Source organism: Filicampus tigris, chromosome 1, assembly GCF_054856515.1.
Source record: "Filicampus tigris isolate MCC_2025a chromosome 1, RoL_Ftig_1.0, whole genome shotgun sequence".
Taxonomy (NCBI): Eukaryota; Metazoa; Chordata; class Actinopteri; order Syngnathiformes; family Syngnathidae; genus Filicampus; species Filicampus tigris.
Genome location: NC_141217.1, coordinates 38,140,525 through 38,158,131, shown reverse-complemented (window position 1 = coordinate 38,158,131; position 17,607 = coordinate 38,140,525). Strand labels below are relative to the sequence as shown.

Sequence of the window (17,607 nt, the reverse complement as noted above, 5' to 3'; positions counted from 1 at the left end):
GAGCAAAACGATGACACAATTTTGCAAATCTAGTCAAAGCAAGACCACCGTTCTCTTCTGCGATACCACAGAGCCACTTTCATTAACTGCCTGCACCACACAGTTGAGACCTTTTTTTAATTTTTTTTTTTTTTATGTGCGTTGCCTGCAGTAACATTGTACTCACAGGCATAGTCTGCCCTCTAGTGGTTCAACACACGTAATACCATGGATTATGCCACAGGATGCCCATTTCACTGACGAGGAAAAAGGTGGATGTCCCTTTGCATGCAAAGAATGTCCTTGTCTGGGACGCCTCTAGAGCGTAAAGAAACTCTCGTAACCGTAATTCATGCTCATGCAAGCGCCGCCGCACACTTAAAGCTGCAACCCGGAAGTGGAAGTCTTTTGTTCTCCTCCTAAAATATTGTGTTATTTCGCAATAATTCTTTTTTTTTTTTTTTTGCTGTTGCAAAATAACACCAGAAAAATTGAAAACTTAATGCGTTGTAATACAAAGGTTTAGCAATAGTATTGCGTTATAAAGCAATCATAAATATTCTTGTGATGTCCCCTGGCGGGCTCCGTAGTCTGGTGACCGACTGGTTGTGCTGGCAGCTGAATGCTATCTTGGTTGTAAACAATTCAATCCATTCACGATACTCCCTGCCGGTAAGTGGATGTGAATAGGAAATTAGCCACCTAATGAGATTTAAATGTTTAGGAATTAAAATTAAATCTCTGCCATTAGCATCTCTACCACGGTGTCAGGCAGAGATTTTTTTGGTGGGACGGACTGCCGAAATGTAAGGACGGAAGCGCTTTAAAAGGATGAGGACGGACCGGGTCGGAGGACAATTATTTTTATGAATAAGGATGCAGAGACGATGACGGAAGGGTGCCCAGGTCACGGATGGGCAAAAAAGGGTCAAGTGCCCATCTCTGCTCTGTTTGGCTGTGTTGCTGCTCCGTTAGCCCAATTTAGGCGTTACATGTTAGCATTAAGCTAGCAGACTTCCATTGAATGAAATTGGTTTGGTTGAACATGCCAACTCAAATCAGTCAACTTTCCTCATTGAAATGAATGGAAATCACTCTAATCCATTCCAGCCCCACAAAAACAAAAAACAGTACTGTGCTTCTGTGTTTTAATGAGAAAAAAAATAGTTTTTCATGCTTCATTTGGATGAAGTTTGCGCAGCTCCTTCTGGTGTGCACTTTAGCCACCAGGAGCACTACAATCTATAAGCACAACATACAAAGCTTGGATGATGAAACGTGAAGACCATCACAACTAAGCTGCAGTCATATTAGTCATTTTTCGCACTGTATAAATAATAAATGCCAATGAGTGCTGTGATGCTGTCGTGCATGTGCTGCCAACGTTTGTGCTCAAGTATCAGTTGTTTCAAGGTTCATAAATACCACCATGTCAATGCTAGTTTTGTTAGTCCATGTACTGTCTCATTATGTGCTAGCACTAAGCTATCAGATAGTTGGCTTATCAGATAGTTGGCTGTCTTTAAAACATAATTCTTCATTTTGTGTTTAGTTTTACAATTAACTACAACTCAAAGTGACAAAAAAACCACATGTTACCTGTACTTTCAAACTCCACTTGTACTTGAGTTTGGGCTCGCAAGATAAAGCATAAAAAATTGCCCGAGCAACAGCCCGTGAATCGAAAAACTTGTAAGTGCAGGCACTCTTAAGTCAAGGCGCGCATGTTCAATGTTAGTCTCTTTTGTTTTGTGTACGTTTTGCAGTAACCGGTCAACAGGGCGTGACAAAGAGCTTGTAGCAAGCACGCTTGGCCTCTAGTTTGGAGAACGGCGTGAGGGCGAGTGAGAACAGGTGGCAAGGAAAACTTTTGTTTAAAGCGTGTAGGGGTAAATGGGGGGGGGGGGGGGGGGGGGGGCGACGACCTCATTATGATTTTGTTATACGGGATTGCTTACCGAGCTGGGCCGCCAGTCAGAGTGGCGTCAATCACCTGCTCATTGTTGATGCGGAACATGTAGATGCCACGGTTCTACGACAAAGACAAGGAAAGAGTCTCAGGCGGATGAGTCCCGGGGCTTTTTTGCCATTCCGTGGACTGACGATATCGGGCGTACACACCTGTAACTCGTAGATCTTCTCCCGGCGGTTGGCCACCTCATTGCGTATGACTGTGCCAATGTACTCGATGACCATGGTGTGCTTCTCCAGATCTTTGGCAGCGTACAGACCCAGGCCCTGAATGCGAGAGCGAGCCAGGTACACGTTGTTCTTCCACTCGGTCTTCAGCCGCCGATACTGCGAGGACTTGGAGTGGACAAACTGCTTGCTGTATGGCGTGTTCATCTCGCAGGTGAAAGTGCTCTGGTAGGCCTTGGACACGCTGGTGCTGTTCAAGGTGTGAGGCCTGAGGACACACGGGGAAGCAAGACCCTTAGCTGGTCCGCAAAAAAAAAAAGGCGATGGCCATTTGAAGAAAGGAAAACGATCGTTTATGGATCTGTAGTTTTCCGATACCGGCCGCTACTTTCCCCCCCACACACTTTGAAAAGTGTGGCTTAAAACGTGACGTGTATGGATTTTTACAACGAGCTTCATGCCGCCAACACATTGATGAGGCAAAAAAAGGCTTGTCAATCAGTGCTTGCAAAGCAAAGTATTTGTAGCCACTCCGCATCCATGTGAAAAGTTTAAATTCGTTTGCCAAAGTGGCACTCCCGACTTCAGTGGGAGGCTTGCGGTGCGTTCGGAAACGCACTGGCGCCAACGCGACCTCAAGAGTTCAAGTGTCCAGAGACGCACAGCGCGATCCGCTCCCATTCATTTCTGAACGCAGCCTATGTACTAAACCAATCAGCAGCTTGTACTTGGAACTGTTTTCTTCTGTACTGCCTGACGCTGTTTTGGGGAAAGTGTGAGGAAGTCAGATTACCCACATTAATAATAAAAAAAAATTAAAAAAAACGAAAACCCACATAGACAGAGAGAACATGCAAAGAGCCAAGATTCAACCCGTAATCTGTGAGGCCGAGCAAGCACTACCCCAGTGTGCTACTACGCAGCAAATGAATCGGGCCAAAATCAATGATGCCCCCCGGAGAGGCTTCAAGACAAAGCTTGAAAATGGAGCTCAAAGATGTAAAAGTATGTTGCCTTACCGTTTGCACTGCGTGGGGACTTTGGGCTCTGAGCGAGCACAACCGGTGGGGTTAATCATGAGAGGGAGCTCCATCAGGGGGTGACGGCCGTATCGGAACTGGTAGTTCTGGCAGTTCTCCACTCCAGGCAACTAAAACACAAGAAATGTGTTAAACGCCCTTTTAGCTTGTAGCCAGTATGGTCCTCCGTCCATTTTCTCTCCCCTCCTCATCTTTATGAGGGTGATGGAGCCTCTCCCATCTGACTTTGGGGGAGAGCACCAGTCGCCAGGCAATTGAAGGGTACTTATAGAGAAACACCCTCACGTTCACACCTATTGACAATTGAGACTTGTTAATGACCACGGGCGTACCAAAAGAAAATCCATGTGAGCACAGGGGAGAACAAACGAGAAGGCTGCAACTGAGATTTGAACGGGGCGAGGCACTTGCGCTAACCACTGGGAGCCGCCACAACCATTAATAAAGTCCAATTCATGAAAGTAGCTCTAAGTGCAATTTTCGCTTACCGATTCAGTGATGCGCATGACGGCATGAATGGTGAGGCCAAACATCTCTTCGCCTTTGACGTGCTCGGTGAACAGCTTCAACATGGACGAATCCTCTCGGAGTTTGGCAACCTTGTGGACCACCTGTTCCCAGATTCCTACCAGCAAACACGAGCCGTCAAACATTCCGCCTCGGCTCCGTTATTTTGAGAAGGAAAGACGACGATGCGACACAACAAAGGCAAAGAAGAGTCTTAAGATATTGACGTCTTACCCTGCGGAGTCATGTCACGGTACTGCAAGTCCTCCATGCCATGTTCCAGAACACGCACCTCAAACAAGGGGCGGCCATCATCCTCGCTGATGCGACAACGGTAGCGACAACGCTTGTTGGGCACACGCGTGCTCCAGTAGATGCGCGTGGCCTCGTAGCCCACGGGGAAGATGGCCGAAGGCGAGTGGAAGGCGGCCATTTGGGAAGGCAGCAGCTGACCCACGGCGTGAAAGATGAGACCGCCGACGCGGAAGAGGTGGACGCGGTCCCCCCGCTGCAAGATGCTGGCTATCTGCTTGACCTCGTCGCGCTCGATGTAGACCCGCCGCAAAACGGCAAATGAGCAGAGTTCGTCGTCGCTGGGGCCCTTCAGCTTGTGCTGCGTGCACAACATGGTTTTGTCTTTGAAGAACATGCAGCGGGCCCGGATGGCGCAGGCAAAGTGGTAGACGTTCGGGCAGCGCAGGCGGTTGCAGCTGTTGGTGGCGCCCGTTTTCTGGCAGCAGGCGCACAGGGTGCGCAAGCCGCGACGCAGCGCCACCTCCACGTTGATAAGCGCGCCCCCTTGCGTCTCGTAGACCTCCGTCGACCACAGGGCGCAGTTGAGGTGCACCCACAGGTCCACGTCGATGTTCAGCAAGCGGGCGGGCCCGTCCGTGGCGCCGTCGCCCTCCTCGTGGCAGAAACAGCATTTGCGTTTGTCCCGCGGCAGCCTCTCGGGTCGCAGAGTGATGCGGAGGCGCTCCATCAGCTCCGACACCTCGCGGCCGCTCTCCTTCTTGGAGCCGCCCTTACGTATGGAGATGACGATCTGCAGCCGCTTCCAGCGAATGCCCTTCCATTTTTTCACATTGGGGAGTAAGACCTCGTCATCAGGAGAGAGAGGCCTGCGTTGCTTTATGGCCTTGAGCGAGGACTCCGGCGGGCTGGGACAATCTGCCATGAGAGGCTCGCCGACCGATTCCTCCTTCTTGGCAGCAAGAGGGAGGGGCTCTTCTGGGGGAGCGGCGAGATTAGGAGCCGCGGGGTCAAATGCTGGACCAGAGGCCGCCGTCCCCGGCGCAGCCACCGTGGACAGCGTCACGGCAAGAGGAGGACCAGCAGCGTCCTGCTCAGGCTCCGTCTTGATGTGGACAGCGGTCGGAGTGGCAGGCAGGGGGGGCGAGAGGGACGACTTTTTGGAAGGTTCGGCCTCATGAGGTGCGAGTGGGGATGGGGAGGGAGGAGGAGGAGGGGGGGATGGCGACGGAGGCGGGGATTCCTCCAGCGGTATGATGGGAAGGTGGCGCACATCCAAGTCATTTACATTGGTGGTATAACAGTGCTGGACCGTTTTGTCTTCACTGTCGGGGAATTCCTGGAAGCAGATGCACACACAGATTGCTGAAGAAGCAAAAGGTGCAGTAAGTCAGCAGAGCATCGACGAGATCTTCGACAGACCTGTTTAATCAGTGCCAGAATGTCCACTTGTTTCTTTAATGTGCAGCCAGGCAGAGACACGTCAAATTGCCGTAACCACTCGTCCTGACTGGATGAGGCATTGTCCTTTAGACAGAGGGCACCTGGAAGACGCCGTTAGTTGAAAATCGTCATTATTTTCAATCGTTAAAGAAACAAAAATCAATCACGACGAATATCCAGTACTATCGACTAATTGGATATCGCGACAGACATTTCAGCCATGTCGCCCCGCCCTACTCTCAAGTTTCCTTTTTGTGTGTTTGTAATAAGTTCAAACTGTTTAAAATATGTAGAAGGGGGTCAAATTTATTCAAAGTATGATTTTTACGGGGTGACTCGCAATTGTGGATTTTCACCAATTGCAGGTGGGTTGAGAAGACGAGGCTTAACCTCAGTAACATGCGATTCTTTTCCAGCAGTTGTTCTTTGTACCTGACTGCACAGGCCCTTTCCCAGGATCATCCACTCCAGGCATGTCGGGGTTCTGGGAAGGGAAGGTCACCTCGTATGAACCTGGCATCCTTATCTTGAGCAGCTGGGCCATTGCCATCATCACATGGTTGAGTTTCTGGGAAGACATCAGGTTGCTTTTCAGCCAACTATACATGTTGGAACAAGAAAGTTCGAGCAATAGTCTTGTCATGTCGTACCTTGGCCGCCAAGGAGGACAACGTGAAGGTAACCGCCACCTCGTTACTTTTGGCCTTTTCCCAGTGATTGCTCGCGGGAAGCGCTCTTCCGTCACATGCTTCAAAGGGTTTGCTCTCTGAGAACGCTAGCATAGAAGAGCACCTGACGTTTTATTTCTGCCACCTTGGATTTTACCTCGCAAAAATCATCACGATCTGGCAGTAACAAGTACACAGAAGCGTGCTTCTCCTTTGGATGCTCACATATTGAAATATTTGGCTGGTGAACCCCTTTGAGCCTAATATGGCTCTCCGGTTTGTACCTGGGATAGCCGTGCGAGGAATGAGGGGAATCACGGGGGATATTGCTCTCTCCGTCTCCTCTTCCTTTGGCTCCCGCAGGCGAGGGAAGCGCGGCGTTTCCTCTCCAACGTTGCTCTCCGGGGACGACGCCGGAATGATGCTTTCGGGAGCATCCTCGTCATCGCTCTCCATCCTGTCAAAAACAAAGCCAATTTTGTCTTGCTTCAGCGCAAAGGAACGCGTGAGACGGCGGCAGCGAAGCCCCGCCGTACCTGATGTCCTCATTCTGGTTATGTGGCGGCGTGGGAAGCGCCGCAAGAATGTCGACGCTCTTTGCCTCGTCTGCAACCGCTTCTGCACGGACAATTGGGGAACATTCAGAAGCGGAGATCTTGAGCAATTATTCGACATGAACGCTCATTTGATGCAAACGTTTTTTTTTTGTACCTATTGGTTTGTTCTTCGCATCTGCATTTTTCTGACCCTGAGAGAGTTCCTCCCCAGGAGTCACTCCATTGAGCAGCTTGTGCTGTACAGAAGGCGGAGGTGTCGGTGGCAGCGAGGACGGCGGTGTTGGTGGGTTGCTGAGGTTGCTCTGTGAAGCAGACAATTGGCCCGCGTGAACATCCCGAAACAGGACGAGCGGCGACGCACGCTTGAGCTTGGCTTTACCTTGGTGAGTAACTGAGAATAGTAGTCTGGGATATTGTCCAGCATTGCGTTTCCAAAGGATCCCTTCAGTTGGGCTTTCCCGTTGGCTGGGCTGCTCCCAAACGGAGCAAACAGATCTAGGCTAGCTGTGATGGAAGGTTCCATCAGCGGCAGCAGAGACAGACCCTAGAAAACAAACCCCAATCAGCACCCATTAACAAATCAATTACTTGAGGAACGCATGTGTATATTTGTCACCCACTTACTTGTTTTAGTTGCTTTATGAGTACTTCGGCACTTTTTCCAACTTCCTCCTTCTTGTTCTTCTTCCGTGCATTAGGCCCACGGTCTGCAGGGGGTTTATTGGTGCGCTTTGGCTTTTGTGCCGGAGCCCTTTTGCTTATAGACTGCAAATCCTGAGCGGCGAGAAAATAATACATTCTCTCTCCATCAAAGAACTCAGTGAAAACTCAATCAAATCAAATAAATACTGCTCAGCCCTCTACTAAAAGAAAACGTACCTCCATATTTCGTGGAGTCCCTTGAAGTTTTTGTTCCAGCATTGCCAGCTTGCTGTTGATGTGGCCATTGATCTCATTGTGGATGCCATCAGAGGGCCTCTGGGCAGCAAGCTGAAGGTTCTTTGTTCTCAAGAGCTTCTGGAGCAATTGCTGTCCCGTTTCAGATCTGGCGTCGTCCGCACGAATGAATCCAGAGTTGCTCCCGGAAGAGATCATGTCGGCCGTCGCTTCTCGCTTGATAGCAGCAGAATGCGCTTGTCCAGCACCATCGCAGTGTACCTCCCTCGGCTCCTGTTTAATGTTTTGCAGCGTCAACTTGCAGAGATCCCCTTCAGTCAATCCATGCAGCGGGCGAGGAGCGTGGCTTTCTGCAACTTGCGGTGACTGTTGCTGGACATTGGACCCTGTCTGAGGGCCATTTGGAATCAGCGGGTTTGCGGGAGACGTTTCACCGGCCGACGGCTGCGATTCGATTTTCAGCCCCGCACAGTCAAGCGGAGTCTTGGCTCCTGGTGACCTGAGTGGCGACGCCTTGACTTGACTGAATGGACTTCCCCTTCCAGCTCTATTGTCAGCTAACGAAGGTGAAGCCACGTGGGCTGGGTGTGAGGCGGCGGGGTGTGTGGGGCTCATGCCGAAAGAACCTCTTGGAGAATATGCATGAGAAGGGGGTCCCTGCATGCGGACTGCTGCAGCTGCTACGAGTGCCTGCTGCTGCTGCTGCTGCTGCTGCTGCTGCTGGTTAGGCGTTGGTGGACGCATCCCTACGACTTGATTCGGCGGGTGCGTGGGTAGCGACTGACGTGGTGATGTGGGCCTGATCATACGGCCGTGGTCCATAGGAGACCGCGGCACCGGTAACTGTCCCCTCATGAGCGGATGTTGCATTGCCTCTCCCATTTGCGTCGGTGCTTGCCCTGGCACCATCATTCCCTGCTGAAACTGAGGAGAACCACTCTGTTGCTGAGCGCACATACCTGCTGGCTTCCCCATGGCGCCATATGGTATATGTTGCCCTTCCATTCTTGGCATTTGCTTTCCAGCGTGTGGCGCCTGTCCTGGTAACGCGTGATGCCTCAACTGGCTGGGCTGTCCTTGGCCCACTGGCATTCGCAGCATTGCTCCCTGGTGAAGCTGTCTCTGGGCAATCATAGCTTGGATGTGTTGTAGCTGTTGATTTGGGGGGAGATTGCGCAACTGTGGATTTTGAGCGATGATGGCCTGCACCTGGAGGTTGATGGGGGCGCGGATAGCGGCAGGTGGAACCCCGGGCCTGGGTGCCACCACGCCTTGCTGCTGAGCTCTGATCATGCCCATCATGGCCTGCTGTTTTTGCTGCTGTGCAATGAGGGTTTGCTGTTGAGGATGAGTCATTAAAACGGACTGTGGCTGGCCAATAATCTGCTGCTGGATGTTGGGATTTTGAGGTTGCTGCATGACATTGTGAACCGTCGGCAGTCCTTGCTGTTGCTGCTGGCCTACGAAATCCACAGATTTCCCTTCTTCTTTAACCACCATCAAAGCCGGCTTGTCGGTTGCACCCGAATCTTGTCTCTGGAGCGCAGTGGGCACTTGTTGTGGCTGTTGCTGAACCGCACCAGTCTGTTGATTCACAACCAAGCTGCTTTGTTGATCGGCCAGTGATGTTTGTTGCGGCATCATATAAGCCTGGTCTTGGTGCTGCTGATGAAGTGGCTGTCGCCCCAAATCAGGTTGCTGATCGTTTGCAGAGCCGACCTGGGTCATGTGATTGGGCGTGGAGGATCCGCTATGTTGTGATGGAGTTTGGGCATCAGGGCTGAGAATGTCACCCTCTTTAGTCTCGGCCATTTGACTATCTGGAGCTCCTAATGGCTGAGGTGTGGTCCTGCCTGTTGAAGGGGATGAGCCCATTTGTGGCGTCGAGGGTTGGGAAAGCCTTCCTTGCTCTTGGCTGGTTTGCATCATCAATGGTGTTTGTTGCCTTTGCGGTGTCAATGGTTGCTGCTGAACTTGAGCAAAAGCTTTTGCGACATTCTGCTGCTGTAGCTGCTGCTGAGAGGAAAGCACACGTTGCGCCAGAATGTTCTGTTGTTGTTGAGCCAGCTGAGCCTGGGGACCCCTGAGGACGGGATGACCTGGAGGTACAATAATTCCCTGCTGACCCATCACCGGAGCTCTCGGTTGTTGTTGTTGTTGTGTAACTGGCTGGTTCCCAGTCAAGCCGGGTTGAGAAGCCGCCATAGCTTGAGGCTGGTTATTGGGCTGGCCAGCACTAAAGTTCTGTGGTGGGGGAGCCACAGTTTGCCCTGCACCCATTACTTGTGGAACCTGAGCTATGCTCTGCTGATTCACCTGACTGGCTAACATCTCCTGTTGAAGATTTGCTTGTTGCTGGGACCCAAGCGGGTTCGCCATCAAACCAGGCTGCGGCTGAGTTACTAAGGCCGACGGATTATTCCGGTGTTGCTGTTGGCCCATCATCGCTTGCTGTTGCTGTTGGAGCTTTGCCATGTGAATCCTATGCTGAAGCTGTCTTTCTTGGAGGAGCCTGGGGTCAGCAGCCTGCATTCCAGGTGGCCCCTGTGGGAAGAATCCGGTTGGAGCACCAGGGGGGCATGTGGGCCGAGCACCGTTGGCCCCAAGAGCTACCGGAAGCTGAGGTTGGGCTCTTCCGATGAAAGGCTGACCTTGGGGCATCCGGACGGGCATTCCACCTTGGGCAACCATACCAGGGTGTTGGCTAATGACTGGATTTCCCTGTTGGCCCATCATCATCTGGCCAGGTAACTTGGGAAACATATGAGGTGGAGTTCCCTGTGCAGAATGACCAGGAGCTAGAAGACCTGAACCTTGTTGCTGCTGCTGCTGCTGCTGCTGCTGCTGCTTGCTTCTATACTCAGCAATGAGATTGGTGTGCTCCTTCTGTTGCTTCCGCACCTAAAACAAAACAGATATTTTAAAAATAATACGAATAATAATTCAGCCAAGAAAGTCTCAAAGGGCTTCACAGTTGACAAATATTAACACCATGCCCTGATCTTAACCCCCAGGAGGGCAAGGGAAAAAAAACATCTAGGGAAAAATGAGATGATAATGAATAAAAGGGTGGGTGAGATATTTCAATCTACGAACCTGGTCAAGCTGTTTCTGAATTTTGCTCTGCTCCTCTGTGACCAACTTGAGTTTCTCAGCATCTGACTCAGCAAACTCTCTGCCAGCTTTCTTTGCAGTGCGTTGTTTTGCACAAAGTGCCTTGCGTGATTTTCGATGGACTCCAATTTGTTCTTCCAAAAATTTTAACTGCATTTGGAGTAATTGCTGAGTGTGAACAAGCCATTCCTCATACTGGTGCTGTTCCGAATTATCTGCAATCGGAACAATTACCTTAGACATCTATATGCAAAGTACATGAACTAGATATCAACAACATGTTATGTCGTAACTAATGTATTTGTTATTGTCAGTGCAGTACATACTGACGATTCCTTGAACAAACTGAGGGGGGTTTGTTCTCGACTGGGTGGGATCACTGGTTTCTCCCTCCTGAACAAAAAATGATAATGATAATAATAATAATAATAAATGAGTCATGTAAAATGACATTATATTAAATATATTCCTTTGCCAAAAGTAACGTCTTACTTTTGGAGGCTCTGATGAAATTTGACCTGGATCTGTGCCTGAGGCAGATGACAGCCTTTGAGCAAGTAGAGAAACCTGTTGCCTAAAAAACATTTAAAAAAAAGCAAAACATACAGATATGGCAACATTGCTATCATGATGTCAACTGGGGCAGCACAATACAGGAAGTCCTCGAATTACGACATATGCGACCTACGACATTTCGACTTTACGACGCCCGTTCCTCTTCCGCCATTTTGTCCCCTGCACCATAGTGACTATCTGTACATGCAGTCAATATTCGGGTTAAGATGAAAATTCGAATCCCTGAAACATTATGAATATCCCGTTTGCATGATTGAGCGGACAGAGTTGCTCCGGCGATTGAATAACCCACTATGAACGGTGACGGACGGGCGGCGTGACTCAATGGATGTCATTTTCATGTGTTACTTTCAACTATCGATAAAACACTTGATAATCAATCAATCACATTTTATTTATATAGCACTTTTCATACATAAAAATGCAACTCAAAGTGCTGTAAAAGATCCAAAGCAAAACATTATAAAAAACAAAAACAAATCCGCTCACGCCCTCCCTCCCAACAAACCCAAGACAGATATCCACTAGTAAATCAGCACTCATTCACACACACCCACACAAAGTGCACAACCTGATAAAATGAGTTAAAAAGAGATGACAAGGCACGGAGAAACCATATGAGGAAAGGGTATCCAAGGGGAGCTCTCCGCGCCGAGGGGAATGACAGCCCACGGCCACAGGGGCGCCACTACCACAGAGACCCCAGCCCGGATTAGACAGGCGGACCCCACACAAAGTGTAGAGGCCGCCGGCCACCCAGACCCAAGGAGTGCCTGCGATGACAGCCCCCGCGGGAAGGGCAGCCACCCCTCCCTCAACGCGGAGGCCCCCCCATGAGGAAATAATAATCATGTCACTCAACACAGGAATTAAGCAGCCGAGTTTCGCCTCACTCCAAAAGTGTGCTTTTGTGCTGCTGCGACTTTAACGGTGAAATCCGACATACACGGAAATTCGGGTTACATCGCCAGCGTAGGAACGGCACTCGTTTGTAAATCGAGGACTTCCTGTATGTCGAAAACAGACCGATATCGCGATAATCGCCTTTGCAGCATGCATATTACAAAGACATGCAATACATTTCTAATGGTATTGTATGCTTTTATGTGAATGATGTCAGATGCAAACTTAAATGCACATCACCACCCAATAGTTGGACATTATCTAAGGGAATTACAATTAATTAGCTAAGAACACTTCAAGCTTCTTATTTTGGGGCATGAAAAACAAGTACTTCTTAAAATAGATAATAAAAATGTCATTTTTTTCTGTACATGTTTAATATCACAATAATATCAATATCGCTGTAGTCCACATCAATATCGCACATTTTTCCAGTATCGTGCAGCCCTAATATCAACAGATAAAGCAGTTGTCTATCAAGCACAAAGCTTTGTTGAGTAGTAGAAATTGTGTTTAGTTCAGGTTTCTATAGCTGTACAAAAACAAACCAAGACAGAACACAAGACACCCAACGTATGGATAAAAAAGGGGGGATTTTTTTTTCTCTAAGTACCTGTTGATGCCAGGGGTCACAACCATGGGGTCCTGCGCTAACACTCTTTTGATACCCTTTAGAGCCACCATCTTTGCCTTGGCAATGGGATCCATTATGTCATCAGTTGCAAATTTGTCTAAATCTGCAAAACAACACCAAAGCGTCTCATCATCTGCTGATATAGGGTGGGGAAAGGGTTTTGCAGATGAATTACAGATACAAGCCAGAGTGGTTACCTTTGTCAGGGAAGAAATTGTTGGCCAGGGGTGACTGCTTCACCACAGGTTGCTGAGGTGGATGATTGAGAGCCGCATGCATTCCTGGTTGGGCCATCCTCACCATGGCTTGCTGCTGGCTCATGGCCATGTGAGGTGCCGGTGCCATTGCAGTTCCCAAAAGCCTTTGTTGATGCTGCAGCATGTGCGGAGCACGCGGTACCATGCCGGGCTGGCCCATCACTGCTTGAGGTGGCGGACGGTGGTGTTGCGGCAGAATTAGCGGCGCGGGTGCTTGCGGGTTTGACTGCTGACTTGGAACGCAAGAAAAATGAGGCGCCATGGCCCCCTGGTGAAGGGAGCTAAGCTGTTGCTGCTGTTGCTGCTTCTGCTGCTCCTTCTTCTCATGTTCCAGAAGATCTTGTATCAGAAGAGGCAGCTCGCCATCCAATGAGCTTTCGACCTTTGCCAAATCCACAGCAGCAGAGTGTTGTCCTCCAACATCAGGCAGGTCAAGTGCATCGTCATCAATATCTGCATGCGCAGCACCACTAGGAAAAGGCAAGGGCCCATCCTGGCCTTGTAGTGGGTATGGAAGTCCCCCTAAACGAACAGAACTGAGGGAAGCCGACTGGTGTTCTTGCTGTGCAGGCATGGCCGAAGTTGTGTTCCCACCCAGAAGCAAAGAGACGGCCTCAACCATTTCATCTTTTACAACATTCTGTCCTGAGAGGAGCTGAGGCGTGAGAGTTTCGACTTTGGAGTTAGCAGCTGTGTTAGGGGAGGGCGGCATTTGGGTGGATGACCTGCCCGGCGAGGCTCGTCTCGTTGAGCGGGACTCCTGCCCAGGCTCCAACTTGGCTTTTTCTTCCACTTTAACAAGTGCGGATCCAGAGGCTGATGAAGGGGTTTCACTTTCTGCTTCGACTAAACGCAGCTGGTCTGAAAAGCCATCCTTGGGGTCTCCTTGGTCTAGTTCGGGGTCAGTGTAAGCCAGCAGGTCAAATTCATCACTATTAAGCAAGTCATCAAGATGTGGATCATTTGTTTCCAGGTTGTCCAGGTTTCCCAATTCATCAACGCCTTTGTCTGGGTCCAAGTCAAGCGCTAAATCCTCTTCATCCTCCACACCTCCGTCTCCTGGGGCATCCCCAAGGCCCTCAAGATCAGGCTCTGGTAGTGTCTCACCGTGTTCTGCCACAGCAGCTTGGCTTTGCTCTGTGACGAGACTCGATTGTGAAAGCGGCCGATGTCCGGCGCCGGGAGTATTTGGACTCGATGCTACTGCCTGGGGCTGCTGCGTTCCTGGGACTGCAGACTGCTGAGGTAATAAAGCTGACAGTTCACTCTGCTGTAATTTCAATTGTGGGTCAATACCCCCCTCAGATGACATAGCACTGGCATGAGCCATGGGACGCTGCTGAACATAAGCTGCTGCCATCTCTTGTGGGACAAAAAGACGCTGTCTGGGCTGAGGTCCGCGAGGCATAAACTGGGGTCTAAGTGGCAGCCTCTGTGAGTTGTGCCTTAATTCAATAAACTGCGGTGGGGGTCCTTGGCCTATGGGTTGCATATTCTCTCCTCCATGCCCTGGTATGATGGGATGAGCGTGACCCATACCTTCCATGCCCTGGATGTTGACAGCAGAAGTCAGATTGTGCCTTATAGCCATAGCCTCCATGCCAGGGTGGGGGAATCTCCTTGGTCCTGCAGCATGCCACTGAGGAGCGAACGGTGGACGAGGAAACATGCCCTGAGGCTTGGTGGGCCCTGATGGCCTGAACGACACACATGAAGAGATAGGAAATGTCAAAACGCTTCAGTGGAAAGGGTTACCCACAAAATAAGGACAAATTGCTCATGCAACAGTGTCAAGGTACTCGTACATGTTTTTCACATTAAAAATGTCAAATACTGAAACAGGGTTTAAGATAATTCCATCAACTAGGAGGCAAACGTCACAAAACCATAGATTTAATGTCAAATATTACACTATCTCCTAGTGCAGCACGGGATACCGGTACCAGTACCGTCCAATGATTTTTCTGCGTCAAAAACGGCTCGATACAATTTTCTTTTTTAACACCGGTATTTATATTTAAAATAAACATTTTTTTAAAAAGCACACTGTGCAAGAGGAAGATGGCCTCAAGCAGGGCCACAAGAGCTCGTTCCCCCTCCGCTCCTCGCGCCCAACGTGATAAAGCCCGTCTGTAAGGCTTGTTTTAAAACTACCGTGCCTCGAGGTGGGAACACGTCCAATCTGGCCAATCACCTCGATGACCGGCATCCAGAGTTATACCAGCAGTTAAATGAGCAGCAGGTTGTGATGCATTTGTAACACTTCCCCCCCAAAATATGTAGACTGTGAATTATTTTGTTCACAATTTGTATAATTTGATGAGGCATTTGACTAGCTGGGAGAAGATAAGAGAAGAGTAGACACACACACGCACACACATAAGAAACATTACGTTACACTAACAGCTCTACTAACCTCTGTGCACATTTTCTACTAGTGACGTTTAAAAAAAAATAAATAAATGAGAACTACTTTTCTTAAAGTTTAATTTACATGTAGTCTCTAAAATATAAATAATCAAGTAGAGAGTGTTCATAAGTGTTTAACAATGTGTAAAATGTTATTTTCTTATCAAGCACATCCTAATATTTTGAATTAATACATTTTTAAAATTTTGAAGTTCTTTTATTTGTTATAATTTTGCTGCTTTTGCTGATTTTAGATTGCTGTCGCAGTACCGCTTCGGTATCGGTATTGAGGTACTTTATGCAGGTATAGAATCAAAGTCAAAATGTTGGTATCGTGACACAACTATTTTCCTTTCATAGGTGACTTACAATATAACCAAATAGGCCTACAGCTGTTAGAAATGAAATCAATATACACTGCACTCAATATTTCTGATCAATTTTAACAGCTGACTAAGTGATAGCCTGCAGGCATACCTGAGTGTACTAGGGTCCATGATCGCAGGGCTTCCTGTGGATGATGGGCAAATGAGCTTGTCAGCCAGGCCGCCGGCATTCACAGAGAGCTTTCCCATAGCAGAGGCCTGAGCGCCAGCAGCATTAACAGCAACACGATCCTAATTAAAGAAGACAACAGGATGCAGTATGAATACAGTATGTTGAACTTTCCATTTGCTATTGTCAGACTCCTTGTCACACGCAACAACACCTAACCCGCCGATTTCGGGCAGCTGTGCTCTGGAACGAGCGACAGGTCCATTAGGACCAGAACGAACAGACTTCGAAACAGCTTCTTCCCACAAGTCATCACTGCACTGAACTTAAAACACTGATTTAGCCTGACTATCATACACGGAGGAGGGATTGAAACAGTCAAAAGTGTGGTTACCTTTTTCAAAGGTTCATGGTGACAATGCATGTTGCCACATGTGCAATCAATCATTCAAAATGTAGGGGGAAAAGCAAGCAAACATTTAGAAAATGTGCAACTCACCCCACCAAAGTTTCTTTTGCATCCCAACTGCATGCACCTTGTTGGTCTACACCGGGTTTCTTTTACACTGTCATTTTCTATATAATGTTTAGCAGTATAATAGTGATTTGTTCAAACCATTCATTTCTATTGATTAATTACACAATGTCTTTACATTTCCAACACAGGCTTATTTTCCTCCCGATGTTGTTTTATTTAAGTTTTTCCTTGCCCTCCTGTGGAGTCAAGATCAGCAGATGTCATTAATATTTGTCAACTGTGGGCTTGTGAAGCCTTTTGAGACAATTTCGTGATTAAGAGCTATGTACATAAATTTGATTTTGACAAAACAAGTTCATTTATTTTGAAAAAAAAATAATTTAATTTGTTGATTTTCTAAACAAAAATACAGATAAGAATACTGTTAAAATACCATATCCATAAACAGTATCGGTAAGAGTAGTAGTGTCTTTAAAATCGTAACGATACACACCCCTATTTTTTGCTCTAGACCGAAGCAGAAAATGAAACATGATGTTTCATATCACATGGCAGTTCTAACATTGGATCATAGCCTTACTGGAGATACACAACCATGAAAAGCCATTCAGTGCAAGAATGACCTAACTCTTCTTAAAAAAGAAAAAAATCTCTTTTCTTTTTGCTTCAACATGTAGAGACAGCTTCCAGAATGCCTTATCGTTGTCAAGATGTCGAGGTTTATGATATATTACTGACTATGTGAACATATTCACGGTTTGGCATTTGCAAACTCGAATATTCACTGCTTATATTTTTTCTGGAACCTATCCTCCGTTGTTTGTTGAAAAGTTCACAATTGTTTTTTGTTTTTTATGCTCATGCCAAAGCAATAAAAGTACAGCTCTGCCACCATGTTGTGTAAAGGCAATTATAAACATTTTAGAAGGTTGGAGGGGGGGAGATTGAATTACAATTTGATTTTTGCCACTGAGCTTGGTCCCTTTTAAGCATGACTAGCAGGGATTTCACTGTACCTGTGGATAAGGCGGTGGTGCTCGGTGGATCTTATCTTGTTGAAATGCACCCATCTCTCCTCCTGGCCATCCAGGAGACGCGTTGCCTGCAGCAGCTGCAGCTGCCTCCTTTTCTTGTCTCATGGTGTTCCGTTGCATTTGTTGTCTAATTAGAAATTCCCTCAATCTCTGACGCTAAAAAAACCCAACAAAAAACACATGAATTAAAAACCCCAAAAATTGCAGGGGATAAAAACATTCTTT

The 17,607-nt window shown here is 48.2% G+C and overlaps 1 protein-coding gene across 2 annotated transcripts in view; it reads right to left on the bottom strand.

The window, feature by feature from the left end:
• The window catches only part of kmt2d (lysine (K)-specific methyltransferase 2D), a 37,603-nt gene that overhangs the window by 3,459 nt on the left and 16,537 nt on the right, over window positions 1–17,607 (bottom strand). For both annotated transcript variants that reach the window (XM_086038640.1, XM_086038649.1), the window contains exons 33-53: window positions 17,365–17,538; window positions 15,853–15,992; window positions 12,907–14,663; window positions 12,689–12,812; window positions 11,089–11,170; window positions 10,923–10,989; window positions 10,579–10,811; window positions 7,465–10,383; window positions 7,210–7,359; window positions 6,965–7,129; window positions 6,740–6,887; window positions 6,565–6,646; window positions 6,313–6,485; window positions 6,011–6,135; window positions 5,793–5,928; window positions 5,340–5,461; window positions 3,900–5,256; window positions 3,647–3,783; window positions 3,138–3,268; window positions 2,101–2,386; window positions 1,938–2,011 (exon numbers count right to left, since the gene is read on the bottom strand). In XM_086038640.1, coding sequence (XP_085894766.1) covers window positions 1,938–2,011; window positions 2,101–2,386; window positions 3,138–3,268; window positions 3,647–3,783; window positions 3,900–5,256; window positions 5,340–5,461; window positions 5,793–5,928; window positions 6,011–6,135; window positions 6,313–6,485; window positions 6,565–6,646; window positions 6,740–6,887; window positions 6,965–7,129; window positions 7,210–7,359; window positions 7,465–10,383; window positions 10,579–10,811; window positions 10,923–10,989; window positions 11,089–11,170; window positions 12,689–12,812; window positions 12,907–14,663; window positions 15,853–15,992; window positions 17,365–17,538 — 8,582 coding nt within the window. The remainder of the gene's footprint in view (window positions 1–1,937; window positions 2,012–2,100; window positions 2,387–3,137; window positions 3,269–3,646; window positions 3,784–3,899; window positions 5,257–5,339; window positions 5,462–5,792; window positions 5,929–6,010; window positions 6,136–6,312; window positions 6,486–6,564; window positions 6,647–6,739; window positions 6,888–6,964; window positions 7,130–7,209; window positions 7,360–7,464; window positions 10,384–10,578; window positions 10,812–10,922; window positions 10,990–11,088; window positions 11,171–12,688; window positions 12,813–12,906; window positions 14,664–15,852; window positions 15,993–17,364; window positions 17,539–17,607) is intronic.